Raw genomic sequence first — 24,525 nt, 5'->3', positions numbered from 1 at the left:
AGTCCCTGGTGAAAGAAAGGTTTTTTTTGGTAAACTACAGTTTACCAAAAAACACACACAGAAGAACATAGCAAATATAAGGTACTGTTGTCAAATATATCTAAAATTGAACTTTTTGGCCTGCAGGTAAAACTGAATACATCAACCATGCAATGAAACATGGTGGCGACAGCATAATGCTTGGGGATTTTTTTCAGTACAGGCTGGGAAGTTGATCATAGTTGTTGTGAAAATGGTTGCACTGAATTTCAGAATAATCTTGGAAGAAAACCTGTTCAGATTTCAGTCTCAGTCTCAAACTTTACTAATAATTTTCTTACTAGCCAAAAAATATTTTTATAATATTTGTTTTTCTAACATTATATTTTCTCTAATTTAGAGAATCCAAGAAACTTGAGACTGGGACAGAACTTCACTTTCCAGTCGGACAATGACCCTGAAAAATCCTTCAGAGCCAAAATAAAATTGTTGAGATCAAAGCTGGTCAGAGATAAATTAGAGAAAATATAATGTTACAAAAACAAATATCATAAGAAGATTTTCTGGCCAATAAGAAAATTGTCAGTAAAGTTTGGAACTGACTCCCGAAACCTGAATGGAGCCCTGCATGATTAAGGGACCTGACTGTCACAAATTAAGAAGCTGTTAGAGTTTAAGATGGCATTCTTCTTGAAACTATTTCTTAATCCAGTGACATAAATATGGTCATAAGCCTAAATTAAAGTATGCACCTGAGTTTAGGTCTGGTGACCGCAACGATCACAGCCTTAACGTCCTTTTCATGTTCATCAAAAGAATTCTTGACCTTTTAATTCCAAAGGATGAAAGTATTGTCATCCTGAAGGAAGCCATATCCATCAAGGGAAAAACGTTTCATAACAGGATAACAGTAGTGATTCAAATTTTCAGTGACTTTTTCCTCTGAGGGGAAAAGCGGATCAAAACCAGTTCTGCAAAACAGAGTTATCCTCAGAGCCACCAGCTCCTTTTTTGCTTCTGATATTTTATTAAAACTGACACAACCTCTATTCCTTAAACACTTTAAAGTGGTTCCCACAATGAGTGCTAAACATTAGATTGTGCATCAATGCACTAGAGAAATATTTAGTTGTTATATTTATGTCACTTAGTTTGAACATCATCATATGAATGTGTCCTCTTTGACAGCCATCTTGTAATGCCAACTTAAATGCAGCTCCTTTATTGGACTTGAGCTGGCACAAGTAGGAGTCTGATTGGTTGATCATTTGCAGAAATTTTGTAGAAATTTAAAGTAATTAAGAGAACCATGAAGTGAAATATAAACTGGATATATTTTTGTTGATAAATAAATAATAATGTTCTGATTATTTATGTGAAATGTAATCTTTTCCCTCCTGGATGATGTGACAGACCAATTTGAATTAGGAAGGTTTGGCCTCAAAGTATAAGTAAGTGGACTGCTGGATGAGTTGACATTTTGGAAGCTGTTGCTTTGGATAATGACTAGAACAAGTTAAACTGACTTATTTTGCTACAAAGCCAAGATACCTGTCTCGTAGGAGGTGAGAAATAATAATAATAATAACAATAATAATAATAATAATAATAAAGTATTCACCTAAACCAATATTTTTGTGAATAAATTACTGTGTAGTGAACACAAGCTCCCAGATTTGAAATTTGTCTTCTACAAAACACTGAATAATTTTGTGTAGTGTGACGTGGATTGTGAAGTGTCTTCCTCTGCTGAAAGAATGTTTTGCACAATTTATTTTGACCAAATCAGTTGAATATTTTAATTGCAATAAGTGATTTTCTGTGTTATACAATTTCTATTACCAAATCAAATTTCTGTTAGTTTATCCTCTGCTTCTTCATGTGCTCAGTCACTATGTGACCTTTTACACAATCAGAGCATTTTTCTGAACTTACCAATATCTGGAGAAAGCCTCCGCATTACTGATACTATCCAATCACAAGAAACATTTTGTTCAATATTTATTGAGTTACAGGTAAGAATTTACCCATTTATTATCTTTCTAGAGAGCACCAGTTTATAGATCCCAAACCATCACTTTGAGTGCAGTGTTATGCTTTTTTGTCACTGTTATTTTGGCCCACCAAATCTTGAGAACAAAATCAATCCGCAGTTGTTGCTCTTTTCAGTGACTGTATGTGCAGAAGGTCTCAAACTGTGTCGGTGGGAAATTTGCTGCTGAGCCCACAGTGTGAGGTAGATTTGTTGCTTTCCCTGGAAGCAGGTCCCTCCTGAGTGTTGACATTAGACACAGAATAGAGATAAGAAGATATTAAAACCCCCTGCAGGACACAGGCAGAAGCAAGAGTACACATAATAGAATGATCAAGCAATCATGTAAAATATTGGTTAAAAGTGAACTTTTTATGAGCCACAAATATTATTATTCTAAAATATAATACATTCCATCATATTTTCTTTTTTAAAAGGAATGAGCTCAGCAGACACTCAGCTCTGCTAGGTGTTTGCTAATTGCTAGTGCCAAGTGAGAAAGGTGTGAGAAAAGGTTATTCTATAAGGCAGAGCTGGGTGGTTCCATGGGCATTTCAAGTTTTCTCTAATATGCATTAAAGAATCAAAACAAAACTCCATGTATGAGGGAATGGCGTTATAAAATGACAGAAAGCTAAAAATAAAAGTTTAAATAACATCCCCTCCCTCCCTTTAAGCTCACTTCAACAGTTATTTCTCATATCTTTATTGGATGGCTCTTCGGCTTTATCTCTCTATTTTTATCCCTTAAGCATCATCTCACTCCCAAAGAATATTTTACAACCCAATGGAACCTGACCATTCCTGTTTCTGCTTATTAAAACATGTAATGTGTATCAGGGACCAAAGCCGAAGGGATTTTGAGAATAATTATTAAACCTTTGTCTCAGACTAACAGAAACGGCTCCTGGCTATGTAATTGTGATTCTTGTGTCCAATTAAAATTATATTTTTTAAGTAACTGAGACTCTACTGTAAGCTTCTTCATAGTCTTTGTAATGCAACAGTAATTTTAAAAAGTCAGTAAATGTGTGTATTACATATATTTATAAGTAACAGAGAAATCTTTGTAATGTTTTAAAAGACAAGTCAGACATGTAAAATACATGACAAGTGCTGCTCCTTGTGTTCTCACTAAAACTAGAAAAAAGAACATCACTCTGATTCTAAAGTCCTGACACTAGCTCCCAATAGCTCAGCACACAGAATATACTTCGAAACATTTTTGTTAGTTCATAAGCCACTGAATGGTTAAGCACCAAAATACATGAAACCTTGCAATCTACAGTATATTCCCAGAATCAGAGCCAAACATGGGAAGCAGCATTCAGTCGTTATTTTCCTCTAATCTGGAACTAACTTCTAGAAAACTGCAAAAATCCTGAAACACTGAGTTATTTTAAAGTTAGGCTTTTATCATTTTATCTAAAGCTGCCTCTGATTAGTTATAACAAGAACATCATTAATTGTAGTCGGCATTCCAACTTGTCCTTATGTTCCTTTAGTTTGCCTTTTAGTTTTAGTTTCTGCTATGTAATGTTTCTTGCTGGTTTGATGTTTTGGGTTTTCATCGTGTAAAACACTTTTGAATTCTCTTCTTCTTATACACAGAAGAAGAAGGAAACACATTGAAGTGAAACACATTCATTAAACTATAATGAAATGGTTTAGTCACATAAGAAAAATACTAAACCAGCTTGGATAAGTATAGATCTACATTAATAACACATGAACTAATTTGAGATGGCGAAAAATCTTCAAAAGAAAGAAGAGTGGGTTTGAATGAACTAAGCCACTGGGTCCTGGGTCAGCATTCAACACACACAAACTCCTGCTTTATACAGGATATACGTTATAAACTTTTGTAGTAAAGGAGTTGATAAAGAATTAGCTTACTTTTAAACTTGGCCATACTGTTTCTGAATACTGAATTCAATAGAATTTCAAATTATTTCAATTATACAACTGTAGTAAGATTCAAAAGAACAGATGTAAGTCACCACTAAAACAGATTTACTTCTTGAGGTGATGGAAATTTTAAGGTGTCTAGTAATTTGGTACCAATCTTGTAATTCTGTCTTTTCACATTTTTCTGTTGGAGCAACAACATCAGGGGTAGTGATTCAAAGAAACTATCTCTGTAGGGAGCCCCCTGGAAACCTGTTGCGTTGATTGTGATGGAAAAATTGTTCTGCAAGTTTCTCTAGATGATTGTCTTTTTTTCTCTCTGCCTAAGGTCAGCAACATTCTCTGTCTGTACAATTTGAGCATTGATTTAAGTGAAAGATGTGTCCACTCCAAATAAAAAAATAAATTAATAGTCTTTGTACCAAGTGCCTATTTAATAGATTCACTTGTGTGTTTGCAAAGGGTTTCTCCCAACGTTCCTTCTCTTGCAATGTTCTATAACATTGTCAACTCTATATTGTTAGAGTTCTCTCTTTAAGTGATTTTCTTTTTCTTTTTGTTTTTTCAAAAGTACATTGAAATGATTGTTCCATCTCCGAGGTTACAATACTGAAAGTCAACCTGCATGTCCATTTTCTAATATAGAAGGTAAAAGTTATCTGTGTGTACGACAGTTCCGGTCTACATGTCAGTCTGCTGAGGTAGATTCTGTACATCAAATACTACTGGGAATAAGCAAGGAGGGGACGAGGAAGGAAGCAAAATTTCCACTAATAGCCCGGAAAGCAGACAGGGAGAGACTTCCAAAATTAGATATCATCCTACACCATCCATTCACTGTGGAGCCATTTATCAGTAGGTTTAAAATTATGCTACACTGTTTCCTTTTTAAATGTTAGATTGGACAATTAAATGATCACAACTTAATAATATTCCAACTTTTCCACCGATGTTCCTGATGTGTTTCTAAATTTTATAATGTTCTTTGTTTATTTTATTTTATTTTATTTTTTAAAACAACCTCTGAAGCTTTCAAAGAACAACTTTGAATCAAATTTTGTCCTACCAAGATAAAATTACACACATGCTTGTGTTCGTGTGTCTCATAAAATCCCAAAAAATTTAATTTGGCTGTATGAAATGTGGGGGGGGGGGAAAGGAAAAGTCCAACGGGCTGTAAATGCTTTTGCAAGTCACTTTACTCTTTTGTTAATGTTGCATTTATAATTTTTGCATTTGTATTGACTTACACACAATAGATAACTGTGAGGATTTTAGTGTCTGAGGTACTTTAGTGTCACATCTTGAGTTTAATGATCCTTTAATGGATTTTAAACTTTTAAATTGGGTTGGACATTGCCTTTGACTGTACTCCACCTTTACATTGCAGTTAAAGAATGAACTTACTGGGACACATTGTGGACCATTTAACTATAATTACTGGATCCATCTGTTGTGCTATAACAAACAGTCGTTCATTGACATTCATGTAACGTACAAGGACATTATTTCTGTGAACAATATGAGCAGTCTCTTGGGGTTTCGTGGTGCACCAGTTTGTCTCTCCGAATTAATTTCTGCCTTTCTCCATGACAAACTGTCAAATGACAGAAAAACTAGAGTCAAACCAGCAGACTGTTATCAGTGGTGCTGATGCAAATATTTCCAGAATGTGGACCCTATTGCACTCATGAGTAACATGTCATTGTCATTTTGCCAGGACACGCTGAGGGACTTATTAAACTGTAATAATGAAAAAACATTCCTTCATGGAAACAATCCTCTTTTCTTTGTAGATTCCTTCCTGTTCATCCAGTGAAGAATGAATATACACAAAAAACTAATTACTTCCTCTAAATGCAAAAACAGAGCATTTTTATTTTCCAAAAGTTTAAAAGCATACTAAACGGCAACTCCACAAACCCAATTATGGAGCTTAAAAAAAATCCTAACAGAACCATATCTTGAGCACAAATGTTGGAGATGTTCCTAAAGAAATTGATTATTTGACAGAAGGTGCGAGCAGTTCAATCTACAGTGAGAAAAGTCTTTAAGGGATGAAACAAGTGTCAAAAGTAGCAATCACATTACAAAGATGACAAGCAGAGAATACCAGCGATAGGGGAGCTGCACTTTGATGATTGCAGCTTTACAAAAAATTCTGTTTCCCTTGCCGAATCACTTTGTTTTATCATTGCCTTTTGCTCTATGCTCCTGTAGTGCTGCTCTGCAAAGTGTCTTAAAAGGAAAAATGCAGCTGATATGCTGAGCAGTGCTGCATACTCCTGTTCTGGTGCTTTAGGAATGAACTGTGTTTAGTATATTTTCACTTACTCAACCCCCCCTCTCCCCCCCCAAAAACACCCTACATAATGCAATTTTTACCATTATCTTGGTTATTTGGTTTCAGAGCAACACAAAAGATGTGTTCAATGTCAGATGAAACTGTGGAAAGGAAATCCATGAAAGACAAACCTTTTCATATCTTTAACAAAAGCAGGCCCAATGCCAAATAACGACCCTTCTCTGCGTTAGTCTGGCATGTGGTTCAGACTTGAGAGCAGCTGATTGCTTTGTCCCAAGCTAGAATGATTGCCACAGAGAGGCCAGCATATTCAGCTGCTGTCAGACTGATGAAAATTACTGCATGCCCAGAAGGGCTTTTTGTCTCTACAGTACATCCTTAGTGGTATTTGCCTCAGATAATTTAGTAGCATTTTTGTAGAACTTCTTTTTTAACTTGTATTTGTTGAGGCTCTAGTAATCTGCTTCCACCATACCTAATGAACGCAATCTATTATACATTACATAGTTTTTGCTTTTCAGTAATTTTAAAGGTTTTCTCCAAGTCAGTGAAGTTTTTCAGCATCACATAAGATCTTAAACACAGCTTTAAAATTTATTTTGATTTGAACTCCTTTCATAGGAGGCCCTTTCATTGTGCTTCTATACAAAACACATACATTTCCTTCATTTTTCCAGAAAAAAATCCTACTTTTTGAATAGTCTTAGGATAATGCATCTGCTATGTCAGCCATGTTTGATAATTTAATATTAGAGATTGGAGTTTAATGTAGTATATGTTAGAATGCCTTGCAAAATTTTTCAGACCACTTAGACTTTTCTAAATTACATGATAACTACAAACTTAAATTGATTTTATTTGGATTTAAACCAACATTAAGCACAGGTTTGAAAAAAAAAAAAAAATTACATTTAGGCAGCTGGTTCCCTTCAGTAGTCACCTAATGAATAAACAAAGTTTATACATGTGTAATTTAATCCCAGAATAAGACAGCTGTTCTGTGAAGGCCTCAGAGGTTTGTTAGAGAACATTAGTGAACAAAAAACATCATGAAATCCAGAAAAGACAGAAGTTGTGGAGAGGTTTATTGCAGTGTTAGGTTGTAAAACATTATTCCAAGATGTTCAAACAAATGCAAGTGGAAAAAGTACGATACAGCTGCAAACTTACCAAAAGAGGAGCTGCCCACCTAAACTAAAGCATGACACTAAGAGAAGTAAAGAAGTTTGTGGTAAATCGGGAGGAGCTATAGCGATAGAAGCAAATCACGTCTTAGAATGGCTTGCTCAAAGTCTAGACCTCATCCCAATTTAGAATCTTTGCTAAGATTGACAAGTTCACAGGCACTTTAGACTGACGTGTTGAGGTGATTGAATTTTGTCAAAAAAAGAAAAAAAAAAAAGAGGTATCAAATTTCAGTGTCTACACATGTAAAGCTATCAAAGACATCAAAATACTTGTGGCTGGGGATTTCCCTCTAGTTACATATGCACACAGCACTTTTGAGACTTAAATAGTAAAAAGAAAAAAAAAAGCGCTTCTGTTAAATAAGTTAAAGTCTCTGGTTGTAACGTGACAAATTGCCGAAAAAAAAAGTTCCAGGTCTCTGAAGATTTTTGCAAGGCATGGTACTTATTGTATAACTAGTCAAATGTTTTCTCCACCCCTTTTCAATATGTGAAACTTTAAAATAATAATAATAATAAATAAACATATTTTCTTGAAATTGTGAGTCATTGTGTTTTTCCTACAAGAACTTATATTTTGTGGAAAGAGTTTTACAACACTTTTGATTTTAAATCACATGGTACCACTCAATGTCAAAACAGTTTCTTAATAATCTTAGGTACATCCCAGCACATGAGCAACTGTACTGCCATCTAGTGATACCACGCCTAATTAGACCCTGAAGAGTCTTAAAGTGATGATCCAGTGAACATTAATGTGACCAATAAGAGTCTAATCATTACTTCACTTGTATACAAGTTAAGTTGTTACTTAATTTCTAATTACTGTAAATGAGCACATTAGAACTGTTCTGTTTATTTTCTTTCCATTACATGTAAATGAGAGCCACAGGGCGATGAATAAACTCACAGAGGAGTAAACTGTTTTTCTGGCCTGAGGAAAGTTCACAGATCCCTCGTACACTGATTGCTAACTTTAACCTCTGCGTTCACAGCTGCACTGTTTACTTTAGTTTCTGGATGCAGTCAATGGTCTGCAGGAAGCATTGGTCCAGAAAGAGGGAATACCTCTGAGGAGAACGATGGAGAAAGGAGTCATTCAAAGCTGGAATGACAAATAGCCGAGGCTGTTTACGTACGCTGTGTTTACATAAGTTTGTGTTTGGTTTGGTGGCTTATTGGGCATTTTGGAATAAATCTACACCTTTCTGCGTAATACAGCTACATAAAACAAGAATAAAATTGTTTGCCAAAGTGTAATTTATTTGAAGGTGATGACACTCCAAAATAACTGAAGTCAACAAGCGCAGACGCATTAAGCTGTGAAATTAGCTTACTTGAAATTACACTATAACCTCAGTAGGAAACAGTAGGAAGCTTAATAATAAAAAAAAAAGCTTACTGAAATATTGGAAGTGCTTGACTTGTTCCTATCAGTTAGTATTTACACATACACATGGTGTGTTCAACAACATTTAACATCTTCCAGGAATCACATGGAACAAGGGACAAAAAATACAATTTGCTCCATGGTACGCATCATGTTGTGTAATTTATGCCAAATCAATTCAGATCCCATTGTATCTAACCTGCTCATGCACTGCCACCAACTCACTGTCACCTAAAAAGGTTTCTCACCCTTCATCCGGGAGGTGCTCAACACAAGATGTTTTTTGTTACTGTGAGCATAAAGGCTGTCTTCATCATGTCCAAACTCTGATATTTTTGTCTTGTGGCTCTTTCTCACCAGGTCCAAATGGGACCTGCCAATCTCCCACAGGGTGCTGGAAGACATAGTGTGGTATTGGAATCAGCACACTAAGTCAGCCATGGTTTTAAATTAAGCGTGATGTGAAGAGGGCAGAGACGACAGGCGAGGCAGGTTTCTTTTTTTTCTTTTCCTGAAACACCTTCAGATACATTAAAATAACTCAGATGTACGTATGTATGTAAATGCCACACCCATCAGCAGAACTGAGACAACGTTTGGATTGAAAGTCTAAGAGGCTTTCTAAAGATTTTATTCCAGACATAATTAGCAGAGTTTTCCGTTAACGTTTTTGCTCATTTCTAAAGTACAACATCTGCTTAAGGCAGATAGGAAGAAAGGATGAACAAAAGCAAAGCAAGAAGTTATGAAAAATAGGGAAATGGAGGAAATGATGGAGAATGAAAGAAATAAATAAGGAAGGATGAAAGGATATGTGGAGGAAAAGAGGATAGGGAAGAAGGAATGACAAATGTAGAAGGAAAAGGAAAGAGGGGTAGCAGGATGAAGGAAGGACAAATACAAAGAATGAAGAAAGGAAAGAAAGACTGAATAGAAAAAATAAGGAAGAAAAAACTGTTAACTGCATTAACCTTTCAAAGCAACATTATTCTCAGCAATGTATTATTATTCAAACAATGTTGCTGAGAATAAAGCCTGAAAACAATCAAATTTTCCTAATATTACACTGCCTTTTTTCCAAATTCATTCAGACCCAGTAAATTCATAAAATAAATTGCCTACTTTTTCCAAACACTTTCCAGGATGTCTTGGATCGCTGATCACAGACTTAATTCTGTAAATCAGTGATATGCTCTGGGAAATGAATTACAGTCAGTTTGTGTAGCTTTAGTTTGCATTCACTTCTAACCACTATTCCCACACATCTGGTTTCAAGTCAGAAATGATTAGTGTGGATATTTAACAGGAATATCAACTTTAGGAGGAATCTAACAGAGGTTAATGCAATCTTGACGGCAATTTTGCACTTTTATTCGCAACCATTCACAGCCAAAATAAAAAACAGGTAAGTCATAAAAAAATAATTTAACAAAACCTTAGTTTGTTTCAAAAAATTAAATTGATTTGTCTGAGACAAATAAAAAATTTACAAGCATTTTTTTTTTTTTTACAAAATAAAAGTGTCAATTTACATTTCTGAAATGACTATCGGAGACAACGTGACACCAGGGGGAAAATAGATTAAGGTCAAGCCATTCCCTAATCAGCAGGAACAACTGTCTGCTAGTATCAAGGTTAAGCAGGAAGCTGCACCACAAAAGTTCCTCCATAGTCCTTAACCTTAAGTCACCTGGTCCGCATTACAAATCATTCCAAACTGAAGTGAGAGTAAGATATCCCCATCATTTGCGTGTGCGTGCAAATGCGTGTGCGTGTGTGTGTGTGTGTGTGTGTGTGTGTGTGTGTGTGTGTGTGTGTGTGTGGCTAAGGAGGATAACTTGTTTCCTGCAGGCTGTGGTTTGTCACATGTGACAAGAGAAGGTAGGGCTGAGCAGCAAGAGAGCTTGAGCAGGGAGCAGCCAGTTCTCCTGGTTAGTGTCTTGTCAGTGCTGTCACAGAGCCCCCAGGAAAAAAAAAAAAAAGTGCTCGACTTGTCTCATCATGTCACCATAAAGCTGTACGCCGTGATGGAGAGTGCTCTTTTAGGATGCCCTCAGAGGCTGCGTTTCCTCCAGCTGAATGACCAGACAGGAGACAGCAAACAAGAGCAACATAAACAACCAAAAGACGATGGGCTGAAGCTAACCCTGTGCATGGGAGTTGAGACTATTGCCACACATCATTAAATCTGCTGTGTGGTTAAATTTTCATGGGATGGAGAGAAAAAAAAACTGTCATGTTTAAAATCAGGAGCATCTCACAACACAATAAGATTGAGAGGTAAACTTTATTCGTATTCCAGAGTTTGATTTGTTTGTCTGTTTTTTTTCTGCCTTGTAGCTCCTGCCCTATTTCTCCTGAGGAACAGTCATGGTATGCTAGAAAACCCTTGGAACCCTTGGAGTTGAATCCTGGGAAACCAGTTTTTTAGCAGAACGCCCACCTGGTCACACTGGTCCTTATCTTTCCTGTGCTCGACGCAGAGTCCTTTACTCTGTTCATGCCCTTTCTAACTGCTGCTCCAGCATCAAAGTTTTGCGGCGCTCCTCTTGGTACTTTTTCTCTGCCTCCAAACACATTTGTTTCATGTCTTTCTCTCTGGAAGATAAACATTTGTTGTCTTAGATAAAATAATTAAACAATTTCTTAATGCACACACTTCATTGCTTTCTCTTTGGACATCTAAAGCAACAATAAAATTATTGTCTATAGGAATAATCTGAAGCACTTCAATCCAATATAATGGATAGTGATTCTGTCTATCATTTACATTATTAAACCTTAGACCATACTGTAGATTTACTATTACAACCTAAAAGATGTGAAAATGACCCATAACATTCTTGCGAATGTTTGAATGAATCTCAGCCAAGATTTAGATTAAAATCAATAAAAAAATCAAGAGTCGAGTCCACATTTGGTTGTTCCTTATAGAAGCACGTTCTATTCATGTCAATGATGTAGGAGAACAGAGAGTATTTCACAGGAAATCAGCAAAGTCAACTTTACTGAGTTCGAGGATATTTAACTGAAATCAGTTAAATGTAGTGATTTCACTATATTTAAAGTTTTCTGGCATGCAGAAAGATTTGTAGAGTGTGCATTACTTGATCTGTAGAAGCTTAACCAGCTCCAGGAGGCGGTCCTTCTCCACGCTGAGGACTTTATACGCACTGCTCTGGGTGATCAGTGCACTCACATCAGCAGAACAACCCGGACACTTTGAGTGACTTCTGAGAACATCAGACACAATCAAACAGTTCGTAGTTTTGATTTATTTACATTGGTGCAATAATAACTGATATTTAAAAATAAGATGAATCATATACAGTACATATAATACAGCTCACTTACTTTAATTCCATCTCACCTCCCACAGTTGCAATTATCAATTTATGGCCTAATTTAGAGACTGAACTGAAACAGATAAAAGGATGAGAAATCATAAAATGTTTTACTGTTCTTGCTTCTTCCGTCATTGACCTCTTCGAGTCAATTATAAGTTATTCTTTGTAAAACAAGTGACCTTAGGTCCTAATAGAGATTGCCAAAACATGCACTTTATACCACAAAACAAAATTTATTATGTTTCAGAGGGTAGTTTCTACGATTCTCTTAATAAATGAATAAAATGACAATATAAAGAATCAAATAATTCAGAGGTGTCTGAAAACATACTCAGGTGTAATTCTTGTGACACTGTCTCCATCTTCTGGGTAGATTCCTGAACTGCAACTTTTTATTTTAGGGCTTAATTGTCTGTCCACACCCTCTTCCTTCGGTTGCTGTAAAAACAGATTTTTATTTCCAGAAGGCAGATTTGTTTTACGGTGGTTGCTGCAGCACTAAATATTTCAGCTTTTTTTTTTTTTTTTTTACCTTATTGGAAAGTTGTTGCTTTTCCCGCAGCTCCTTTATTATGGCGTCTTTTTCTGCTACCACAAGCTTCAGTTTCTGGATAAGGCATTTGTTCTCTGGGGGCCCACTGTCCAGCTGTTGTCTCAGGCTGTGTTTGTGGCTCTTGGTCTGTGCGCTCTGCTGTTGGCCGAGTTGCTTCAGCACCGTCTGCATCTGGCTCTGCTGTTTCTGCCAGGGGTTAACAAAACAAGGTTGTGGGAAAGGAAGAGCCCAGAATATTTCTCTCTTTCCCACTTTTATCTTATCTGAGAGCTTACCAGCAGAGCATCCACAAGCCCGGTGTCATGTTTACCCTTCTCTAATAAGGAGGAAATCTGCATTTTCAGAGTTTTGATTTCCTCGGACTGAGTTCTGCTCCTGGCTTTAGAGGCTTCTAGCTTTTTCTTCACATCCTCGTGTTCTTTCAAGAGGCCCTCATGATCAGCTGAGATCCTCTACAGATTTACCAAAAGCAACAAGCAAAAAACATATTAGTACCTTAATATTTCATTCTGTTTTTAAACTGAGTTATTGTTTAAGTACCTCAAATGCCTCCCTCTTTTCCTTCTCTATGGTACGGATGTAGTTGAGGTTTCTATTTTGAGCAGGGGGTTTATGATGGGCCGCAGTACCAGAAACATCCTGCTCCACACTCTGAACATCTGCCTGTCTTTGCTGGCACAGCTGCTGCTCTAGCTCCCGCACCTGTTGTATGAATTCAGCGTTTTCTGTGACATAACTTTCAGGTGAATCAAACTAAAATTGGAATATCATCAAAATCAAATTCGGTTCGTTTGAGGAATTCAGTTCAAAAAGTGAAACCCAGATATAGATTGATTACACGCAGAGTACTATATCTCTACTGTTTATTTCTATTGATCATAGTTATAGTTGTCGCACAACCAACCTACAACTGTCATATTGCGTTTTTTAAGACACTCCTGAACCAGAAACTTCCCAGTGATGTTCTTTTTGATAGAGATGCACTTTCATAATTCTGAAAACCAACCAACTTCTTGAAATAAGTTGTCATAATGAATGATGAACATTATAACGGACATTCAGTCACCATCTAAGTTTTCCAGCTTACTCTTGTTTGAAGAGCAAGAATCTGCTGCGACCGCCCTCTAAAGCTCCCAGGGTTGTTGAGCATCTGCTGAAGGTTGATCTCCTCTCCAACTTCACTCAATAAAACCTGCAATAGTTCATCATTTTAAGAGTAGACATAGACATAATTTATTATCATTAAACTGCACCTTTAAAATGTACATAATGAGCAAAATTGTGTTGCAAGCCTTCAATAACAAAATAAATAAATACATAAATAATAAAAAGTATCATCATAAATATATAGAATAAAAAGAGATCAATCAACATGTCATTAAAAATGCATAATGTTGATGAGGTATGAAGTAAATAAAGTGTACATTATGGACATTATGGTTTCCTTTTTGTTTTGTTTTTAAACTGTGCTTTATTTCTGTAGGGCAGTGAGAGGGGTGTGTATTTAACAAAGCAACTAAGTAAGAAAACCAAACTATGCTACTGGAATCAAAGAATCTATATATCACTAATGACAATAAGTATGGAGGTTGCTGTATCAGTCTTGGCCAGGACGTTCTTATAAAATTAGAGACTTCATCTCAAAAATATAATTTCCAGGCTATGTGTAATGGTCTTAAGTTATTTTTATCCGTCTCACTTTTCAAACTTATCTTCGAAATGCAGCTTGTGTGGTAAGAAAATATCCACAGTCCCATTTCTGATAGCCAGAGAATACCGGGCCTTCAGCTGAAAGGCCCTAAAATCTAATTAAGAAGTCATAAATAAGCATAATTAGAGCTCTGTCAGGTGGAAAGGAAATAATGAGATTACCTTTTGAGCAACCTTCAGCTCCTGTTTTGCAGACTGAACCTGGTTTCGATATTCTGTCACTTTGAGCTGGGCAGCTGCTAATTTTTCTTGCAGAGACTTGACCAGCGGGTTTTCCTGTTGCTCAGTAGAAAAATGTATGTGATTTAAAATAAAATGCTATCACTTCAGGTTTCAGATCAAGAGAATGGCATTACTCAGTTTCTGCTTACTTCATGGTCTTCAGACAAGCTCTTATCCAGGGTTTTTTGTGTGGTTTTCTGTCCAGGTACAACATTCTCCAAAGCACACTGCAGCTAAACAAAATGTTGCTTTCTATGGATTTTGACCAGTAACTTCGACTTTCCATCCAATAAATCAAATAAACAGAGCTTTACCTCTTTCTCGAGTTCTTTGATCCTATTGCTGCTTTGCTTGGATCTAATCTTCTCTTTCTCAATTTCTGCAGTTAGCTCTCTATTCTTCTTGGAAAGCTCAACAATCTTGGTGGCAGCTACAGCTCCTGCTAAGCCCGATGAACCTAAAGGGATAATTCACAAGATGACTGTGAAGCGCCATTAACTCTTGTATGTAAAAAACATCCAACTTGTCTGCTTGTACCTGTGAAGGCCAGTCTTTCTTCTTCTCTTTTCTTCTTCAGATGTTTGATCTCAAAGTCCTTTTCACTCAGAAGTTTGAAGAGCCTCCCATTTTCATCTCTGAGCTCTCGGATTTGATCTAACAAGATCTCATCCTGCTGCTTTAACAGACTTTGAATGACAGACGACACACCATTATAACGTTATGACTATTTATTTTGTACTTATGTATTATGTAAGCTTTGAGTTAAACAATACAGTTTAATTTAAACCGAGACCAAGTGAAACCACTTACCTTTCTTCAGGACTGTCTTCCTGAACGACTTGCTTCGACAGATTCAAATCATCCAGAGTTCCTGTCACACTTAAATTATTGGGTTCTTTCTTCTTCTTCCCTTCCAGTTTTCTTTTTTCCTGCTGTTTTTGCAGCGTTTGGAACTGAAGCCGCAAGTCATTCAAATGTTCATCACTCTCCATGATAAACAAGGTAGTGGAAATAAGAAACTACTAAAAGAAGACAAAATGATTGTGTTAGCTTTGATTACTTGATCAAAGCTTGATTGTGTTGATTTTGTTTACATTTATACACGGCTGTTTTTTTTAACTCATTTTCATTCCAGTAACTGACCATTATAGCTTAAATTTAACCTACAACTACAAGGCACAATCCGCGTGTGGCATCTGACATGGACAATATCAACAGCAGATTCTTCAAGTCCTGGAAGTTGTGAGGTAGTTCCTGTGTTAATCAGATCTGCTTGTCGAGCACATCTCACACATATTCAAATTCTCTTGATCTTTGCAGGTTCAGTTAACTGCTCAAACTGGTTTATGTGGTCCCCAGGTCATTCCCAAGACATTTTAGCACAACATTGCCCAAATAGCCACACTGCTGATTGGGATTTTTACACATAAAACAGAATCACTAATGTGACTTTTAGAGTTACTAACTGAAAACTAAATGAAATAGATTATGGACAGAATGATGCATTTGTCAGATCCTGTCTATGCTGAAATGATGTTAAAGAATTTAAGATGCTGGTAACACCGGCATCTTAAGGTCTGTTGCTTCTATTTCTGTTTTTCACTTGTTTTCACCTTTCAAACACCTTTTCACCTTTCCAATACACTTAATGCTAAACGTGATCCTAAAGTTCAAAAATTGCAACTAAATCTACCCCAGCATTGCTCCCAAATGACTTGTCACCAAACCTGCTGTGCATACACTTTACAAAAATATTATTTAGAAGCTAACCTTGTGCTAATCTGCAACAAGAACTGACATGGTAATCAGGTACCTAGCAGTTTCTTCTTTTAAAATTCGAACAGAAATCTTTAAAGGTCACAGGACATCTAAAATTGTAAAACCGAGATTATAACATACCTGTAATTTATACAAGAGTTAAGACGTTTGACTTTTTAACTGCATGTTTTGTTAACTTTGAAAATTAATACGTAGCTCCCTAAAGGTGACGCTACTGTCGCTATAACAACGCAAGGATTGTGACTTTGAACGCGATCTCGCGTGAACAGGGAAAGTGCGTGCTCTTGTTAAGATTGCACCATGACAGCGGCCATCTTGCTCAGGGTTTCTGACGTCTGCTCTTGCTTATTGACAGGAGAGAGCTCAGTTAAATTAATAAAAACCACCGGGACACGATAGTGCACAATATATGAACCAGCTTGTTAGGTTTAATTTTTATCGGTATTATATCTCTCTGCTGTATTTTTTTATTTTATTTTATTTTATTTTTACCAGCTAAATAATATTCTAATTATTTTTTAGGCTATAAACCTATTTGATGGTGCTGTAGACACTAGCCTTTGGGTTTACCGAGAAGTGCTGATTTGAGAGGTGCTGAGATCTCAATTTAAGATTTTTATTTTTGAACTATCTTTAATACCTAAGGACTTTCTCCGTGCTATGTTGTATCTGTAATTATGATTACAAAAAGTTCAAAAATTATTTTGATCTGCTAGATTCATTTTGCATTTTCTCACTCTATGGAAGCAAATTCATAAAAAATAAATAAATAAACTTATGTTCTTTATTGTGAGATTAGATTCAAGCAAATTACGACGTAGGAAAAATGGATTTTAGAATTATTACCATGACCATTGATTGTACTTTCATTTTTTTTATTTTGTTGTAAATATTAATTTATGTGATAAGAATCAGTCTCAAGATTATCTGACATCACTGAAGATAATAATCCCCTTTATACTACCCGTTCATACTGCAAGAATGAACGGGCATATCTGTAAATGTTTTGGACCGAGATTTCATCTTAATTAAATATTAAAACAAATAAAAAGAAATAAAATAAATTTAAACCTTAAGTTAATGAAAGGATGAGCTCCTAAATGTGCGCAGTCATGCTGACTCTGCTTCTCCGGTGGTATTGTTATGCATACAGGAGGAACGTGACATTCGTGCTGGAGAAGGTGAAACTTAATATGCAGCAGCTGTACAAGTTGATCCACTTTCTTTACTAAAAGAAAACTAACCTTCACAGTGTGCTGTCAAAGATACAGTGGCACAATGTAAGGATTACGGTGCTATAATCTAAAAGCACCCAGTGCCTGTCAAAGAGTAGCAGCCATAGAATAGAGCAGAGACTGGATTGGAAAGGTAAAGGTAAGACTTTGGGTGGAGGGGGCGGGATTGGACCACAAATGATTAACAGAAAGATCACTAAAGCACCAAAACAACAGCAGTAAATAAATGCAGTATCCAATAAAATAAGTTTGCAATAGCTGTTGGTTTTCTTTAAATAGAACGTTCAGTTATGCATATAAAAAGTTGAATAAAAAAATAATAATTAAAAAAACTTTAATATTTTTAAACCTTTTTCAAATATATGGGCTATGATGTTTGAATGGAAAATAACACAGAGGTTTCATCAACAAGTTGCAACAAGTGAGCGAGCGTCACAATGACTATCAAATTCTGAATGAATGCACGTGACGGGACATTAGAGACTTCTCAGCAGATTAGTCACACATTTTTATTGCATTGATGGGAATGTTTCCCATGTTTTGAAGTGGAGTAAAAACAACGTATAATTTTGCAGTGTTGTTTATGGTGAGGAGGGATGCACTACTGAAAGCAGCCTTTATCAAGCTGTGTTTGAGCTATTATTGTTACGGTTGAACACACATAAAATACATAAGAACAAAGAAAATCCAGTAAACATAGTTTTATGAAATATTTGTTTAAAGTTAATGTTTGCAGTCAAAGTGACAAGTTCAGTTGTTTCTGAAGATGACAATACAAATACAAATAATATTTGTTAATGAAATACTACATTGACAACACACTGTGTGTTCAAAAGTGTAGTAATTCTGTTTAAAAAGTATCAACACTGATAGCTCACACAGTAGTTCAAGAATTCATTTTGGTACATTTAAGTTGTAATAGCCTTAAGTTAATAAACAAATTCTAGCTTGAAGAATATTACATGAAGAAAATAATTTATTACAAAAACATTATTGCCCACACTGCTAGACTGATGACTTGTCTGTTGTCCAGCAGGCAGTAGTTGATACCCTCCAGAAAAATGTAATTAAAGAGGGCTTTTCACATAGTTCTGCATGGAAAGTTGAGTGGAAAAATTAAAAAGTGCAATCTACACGTACACCACTGTACAGTATGTCACAAAAATAAATGGGATGAAATACTGATTCACTAGCCTCTATAAAATCTTTAGCATGTCTAATTTGCCTTCTGTTGTCCACAATAAAAAAAAATGCCTACATTTGATTGAGCGATTTATTACACTAGTACAAACATAATGTGTTGTATTAAGAGGACCAGCAATTTACTTTAATTTGGAAAAAAAAGTTAAAATGCTCAAATTTAAGAGAGCCACAAACATTTCACTGGATTCTTCATCATATCAGTTGGTTTGAACATAAGCTCATACTGAAACTGATTTTAGAGCTACTGCTTGTTTATTCTACATAGTCTTTAGAAAGCTGGAGAATTTGCAGAGTCATGCTGACAAATCCACCCCAGAGGTAATTTCACGTTGGAATGCCATCCATGCTTTGTGATGCAGGCAGTACTTGCACAACCCTTCATGAATGTCAGGCAGACAGTTCTTGTTGCCAAATAAAAACTCATCTTTACAGCAGCCCTTAACACACAGACTTCATCAGAGACATACTGCAATGTCAGTAAAGTAATTCACTAAATGCTATGTGTGTCTCATAGAATACAAAACATTTTTTTAAGTTACAGGAAGTAGATTATTTAATGAAGAAAGGAAGCCATTTTGAAAACAGTGGTAGCTCAATTCAGTAGCTACCAAAAGTGAGTTGAACAACTTGCTGTGGATATTATCATATAAAATATGAAACTAAGAACCGTTCCAGGTAAAGCACGTAATATAAGTGTACACACAGCAGAGATTCAAAACTATTTCAGGAAATGAAGGTGACTTTCACAAATAGCCTGGTACATACTTGCATATGTAACCCTGTCCGCGTGAGATGAAAATCTCGCTGTTCATTAGACTCTTATGCCCTGCAATAAAAATCAGCCCTGGAAATACCTTAGGAACTAATTAATGTTTGCCACTAAAACAGGCTACATTGTGTTTAACAAACTACACCACAGTTTATTTATATAAAACTCACTTGATTTTTTTGTATCATTCATATCTCATTGCAAAAATATATGAAGAAAATACTGATAAATTAAAAAACAAATAGCAGTACAATGCAGAGAATCTCAATGAATAAAAATCAGCATTTTAGTAGAAGTACTTATAACAAAAAACATGAATTTTCTTTTCTTGTGACAGTGTGCAAACATCTGTTAAAACTTTTGTCAGGAGAGGTGAATATTTTACAGAAAAAAACCCAAAACCAAATTAAAAGCATTTAATATGGAAATGTTTTTAATTTGGTTAAAACCCAAATTACAACATAAAAGTGTAGCTGACTTTCAATAGGACAATGATAAATAAATATGAAAGCCAGAACCTTTTGTTTGTGGTCATTACTAGAGTCAGATTTATCCTGGTCATAAATATTGTCAAATTTATCTGCAACTAATATTGTTTTATATACTACACTGAAACATTAGAAAAAAATACATCAGTGTTGCCATAATTCTCACAAGCATCCACCCCAGTTACATTTGCAATTTCAAACATTTTCTGTAAAAGGGTACACCAACAGTTGGTTTTTAGTCATCAGTCAGCCTCTGAATGTACATCTATAAATGTGAGAGTATTAAAGACACAAAAAAACTCATTGTAAGAGTCTCTGTTCAATTGTGTTTTCCAGTGTTCTGCTCTTCTTTGGGGTGCCTAATGTACTCATTGTACATTGAATACAGGACTCCTAAAAGAGAAAAAAAAAAAAAGAAGAAAAAGGCGAGTTAGAGGATGGAAACTTGAAGAAGGAAACAAATCAAAAAAGTTGCAGCTCAGAGTTGTGATAAATGAAATTCAAAGTAATCACTGCTTGATAAAGCAAGAAACACAATAAGGCAAACATAAATAGTTCTCATCTATAGATAACTAAAGAGAACAATGGAGTTCCACAATAAATCAAGCCTAATCCTTACCACAATAGGAAATTGTGCAGTACGAGGTATAGTGGAACACTCAGATGGAATATTTAGAAATTATATTTAGAGAGTAATATAATTCTATTTATATGGTAATATTCCAACAGATGAACAGATTTTCACTAGTCTTTGTACAACAACTGATCTAGGCTTTAGATCCCTTTTCCTGTAAAAGCACAGGAAAAGTGATGGGAACCCTTAATGTAAAAAAATGCAATTTCCCCCAAGTTTCATAGCATCAAACTGGCACATTACACATACCACAGGTAATCGTTAGCAATTGAGTAAAATGTAAAATTTCAGGAGTCAACACCTCTAGCAAGCAATCATTTCTCAATAGCCAAGGGTCCAGACCTTCTGTACGAAGCAAAGTGTAGAACAAAGGACTATTTTTTATTTTTTTAACCAGGCTAGGAAAATTGTGGCAAATATCTAAGTCTGGGAAAAGCCTTAAAATAGACATAAGCTCTACTGAAGATCTGCTGTAAATTTCAACTTTACATCTACATGTCGAAGATGAGGTTTGAAGAATTATACCCTACTTTCATCCTAACTGTCACCAGTGTAACATCACCCAGGGCGACCAATAAGATCAAACAGGGAATGTACTGTAGATATCGTCCTTCTCACAACCATTGATGTTTTAATCTCATATAGACATACAGTCTAAAGTAAATGAGATGAAAGATATTGCTAATATAAAAGCAACCAAGATAGGAAACAAGATAATAAATATACATACCTACTGTCATGGCTCCAACCACAAAGCCTTGCGCAGCTACACGCATGTGAATCAAGTGCACGGACAGTTTTGTGTCCCCTCGATTTTTCATTTTGTACAGCTGGTGTCCAACGATGCCAACAAATCCAGCCAATCCTGCAAAACAACTAGGGATTATATACAGCTCAATTTCAAAATGTCATACTGCAACTACAAACATGAAACTTCACAATTCAACATGGAGTTTTTTACTCTATTACCATGGAATAAAACATACTCACCCAATGGAACAAAGGGATTCTCCTTCACTTTCCGCATTAACTTTGAATCATTTCCTTCTTCGTAAGATGACATCTTGACTATGGAGCACACAAAATAGCAGAATTTTAAAACATTTTCACAGTAATTTTCAGAACTTTGACAGTTCAGCCAGTCCAGAAAAAAAAGCTTATTATAAAGTTGGTTTACTGAATCTTATCTAAACACATTCTAAAGTTGCAGCCTTACTGGTTTTAATTTAGCTTGGCTCATCATGACCTGTTAGAAGGTGACATGAAGGACAAGGGAGATACATTTTTAAAGTAGGGAACAATTTACCCATGTATAGACCGTTATAGCAGACAGGATTTTTTTGATTTGTATTTCTGATTAAAAACGAACGTTGGTTTAATATCTTTCGAAACGGCCTGAACGTCAATTCAGGGCCCAAACAGTCAGGGAAACACGAGACAATAAAAACTAAAGTTCATTATCGGCTGTTTACCAACTGACGTCACAGTTTTAATGTACAGAGGTGAAAAGATTTTTACCTGCGTTGCTTTGGAGAAGCTTTGCAAAGAGACTATCAGATGAGCTTCGTGAGCGCAGTTTATACGGAAGTAATATTTGTAACACCGCACCGGCAAAAGCTCTGATGTAACTGTCCCTGACGCCGGGCTGACGTCACGCTCCCACGTGGTTAGTTCAATGTTAGAAAGAAAAAATTGGAGATACAACGATCGCATTTCGATTTGATAGCAATTTTATGATGTAGCAAGTTCAGTTTATACTAAATGTAAATAGAAAATTAAAAATATAAACTAAAGTCTTGCTAATTTAATCGTACCTTATTTTGATTTGTAATGTAATATGTAATGTAAATTAAAATAGTAGTATGCATTAATATTTTTCCGAATGTGACAAAAATCACACTTACTCGATTGCAGCAGACAGTTATAGACACAGACATAATACAGAGTGAAAATTTGCCAAGAGTACAGCTAATTCCGTGATGTCTTAAAAGCAACACTAGCTTGCGTGCTAGGACAGCGAATGGCTTCACCCACAGACAGAATTTTAGTAGAGTCATAGTGCTTCCCAGCCCTGTAGATGTGGCCTGCCTTCCAGGACATAATGTGAAATAGTGAAGACAAATTATCTTTTCTTTATTTTCTTTTTTTTTCTCATGACCTAAATTAGCTGACATTGTAAAAATATGATGTGACATGTGTTATTTCAAAACAATCACTTGCAAATGGTTTCAAGAAATGCACATTTTACTTCAGCAACAATGATTTTTTTATATGCTAAACAAAGAAATTTGACCAAAATTCTGTATTTTGTTCCTAGTCTTATTGTCTGCATTTTGAAAGAGACTAGAGTCTTGTCCATAATCCTAAACTTTTAATTTTGAGTCTTAAACATCTAAGTTGATTGAATACCTTTTATGCATTCGTGGATCACTTTATACTTTGTAGTACGTGGATTAAATACCTTTTTCTTCTAGAACTGGTTTAGTTCTTTATGGCATATTAAACAAGGTGTCCTAGACTTTGGTCCTTACTGAGATGATAGCATTCTGAAAATGGAGAGAACAAAACAGGAACGCAAACTTACTCAAATTTGAGTGCCCATGTACAGTAAAGACCTATGGCCACTCTGGAGGGGCTGCCAATGTCCACAGGTATTGGTAAAATGATCTGTTGATAGAAGAGCTGTTGGTCAAGCATTCTATTTCAAAGAGTAGGGCTAACCAGCATTCAAAATAATATATAGCTTTGAATAAGGGCAAACAGAATGTATTTGGCTACATGTCATCAATCCATCGAACCACTTACCTCAATCATTTTTTGCAGATAATTGTTCACATAACATAATCAAACAGAAGCAGCAAATAATAATGCTCTTTCATAATTCAACAACATTTAATTTCCCTTTGGGATCAATATATATTTTAATTTATTTATTTTTTCTTGTATAAAAAATACACTTAAAGCAACTAAGCAGTTTATGTTTTTTTTCTAGAGGTTTATAATTATTTTATGATATGTTCTGCATTGTGTTCATCTTTGTTGAGAGAAGACATCAAAAAAACAGATCTGAACCCTAATGAGCCTGTGGTATTTCCTTTATGTAATTACAAGCTCAGATCTGAGTGATCAAGAACCAGATGTACACTGTAGAAAGTAAATTTAAGCTGAGAGGTGAAAGAGAAGTTGCCAGATCTTCCTAACCTTCACAAAGATCAGTTAAATAGATATTTTCCTTTGTTTCAACTTTTTTTTGTAAAATGCTTTTCTCTCATTTATGCATTTATCTCACATCATTAACATTACATTCATAATTTTTTATCACCTGAAATTATAAATATCAAGCACAAAAAGCTGTCCTATCACACTTAGATTTTCACATGACCTTCTTAAAAGAGACAAATATCTCAGAGAATAACCTTATTTAAAATAAAATCCAAACTGTAGTAAAACATTGAGGTGACAATATTCAAAAAGGAGCACAGCTCTACTTAGTGGTCTATTACTGAAAGTGCACTAAATTGAATGCAGTGCGAGTTCAAATTTATATGAAATACAGTCCTTTGCAAGTTGGTTGTGTTGTCGTTACAACCTCAAACGACCATGTATTTTATTGGGATTTCATGTAGTAGACCAGAACAACAGTAGTGAATAAATATGAAATAAAAGGGGAATAATGCACTGTTGGGCTGCACAGTGGCACAGTTGGTAGCACTTGCCTTGCAGCAAGAAGGTCCTGTGTTCGATTCCAGGCCCGGGTTCTTTCTGCATGGAATTTTCCTGTGCG

The 24,525-nt window shown here is 35.6% G+C and overlaps 2 protein-coding genes across 5 annotated transcripts; both read right to left on the bottom strand.

Annotated features, from left to right (window-relative positions):
• Positions 1-1,999: 1,999 nt before the first annotated feature.
• ccdc13 (coiled-coil domain containing 13) lies at positions 2,000-16,642 on the bottom strand. Of its 4 annotated transcripts, none has more exons than XR_003595981.1 (15): positions 16,533-16,642; positions 15,444-15,655; positions 15,171-15,319; positions 14,948-15,090; positions 14,783-14,866; positions 14,574-14,687; positions 13,789-13,893; positions 13,242-13,403; positions 12,977-13,153; positions 12,681-12,887; positions 12,480-12,586; positions 12,156-12,218; positions 11,909-12,034; positions 11,245-11,399; positions 2,000-2,250 (listed from the first exon to the last, which is right to left on the bottom strand). XR_003595981.1 is itself a non-coding variant. In XM_028021359.1 (14 exons), the coding sequence occupies exons 2-14, from the start codon at positions 15,623-15,625 to the stop codon at positions 11,300-11,302; spliced, it is 1,719 nt and encodes a 572-aa protein (XP_027877160.1). In that variant the 5' UTR covers positions 15,626-15,655; positions 16,533-16,642; the 3' UTR covers positions 9,417-11,299. The 4 variants fall into 4 exon arrangements, 2 of the variants coding, with proteins under 2 accessions (XP_027877160.1, XP_027877161.1); XR_003595982.1 differs by lacking the exon at positions 2,000-2,250 and adding an exon at positions 9,417-10,876; XM_028021359.1 differs by lacking the exon at positions 2,000-2,250 and having other exon boundaries at positions 9,417-11,399.
• Positions 16,643-19,375: 2,733 nt separating this feature from the next.
• On the bottom strand, positions 19,376-22,386 carry higd1a (HIG1 hypoxia inducible domain family, member 1A). Its single transcript, XM_028021696.1, has 4 exons — positions 22,260-22,386; positions 21,732-21,809; positions 21,472-21,606; positions 19,376-20,500 (listed from the first exon to the last, which is right to left on the bottom strand). Exons 2-4 carry the CDS (start codon positions 21,802-21,804, stop codon positions 20,427-20,429), a joined length of 282 nt encoding a protein of 93 aa, XP_027877497.1. The 5' UTR covers positions 21,805-21,809; positions 22,260-22,386; the 3' UTR covers positions 19,376-20,426.
• Between the last annotated feature and the right edge of the window lie 2,139 nt (positions 22,387-24,525).

This window comes from Xiphophorus couchianus, chromosome 6 (genome assembly GCF_001444195.1).
Source record: "Xiphophorus couchianus chromosome 6, X_couchianus-1.0, whole genome shotgun sequence".
NCBI classification, from domain to species: Eukaryota; Metazoa; Chordata; class Actinopteri; order Cyprinodontiformes; family Poeciliidae; genus Xiphophorus; species Xiphophorus couchianus.
This window is presented reverse-complemented; position numbering and strand designations above follow the sequence as displayed.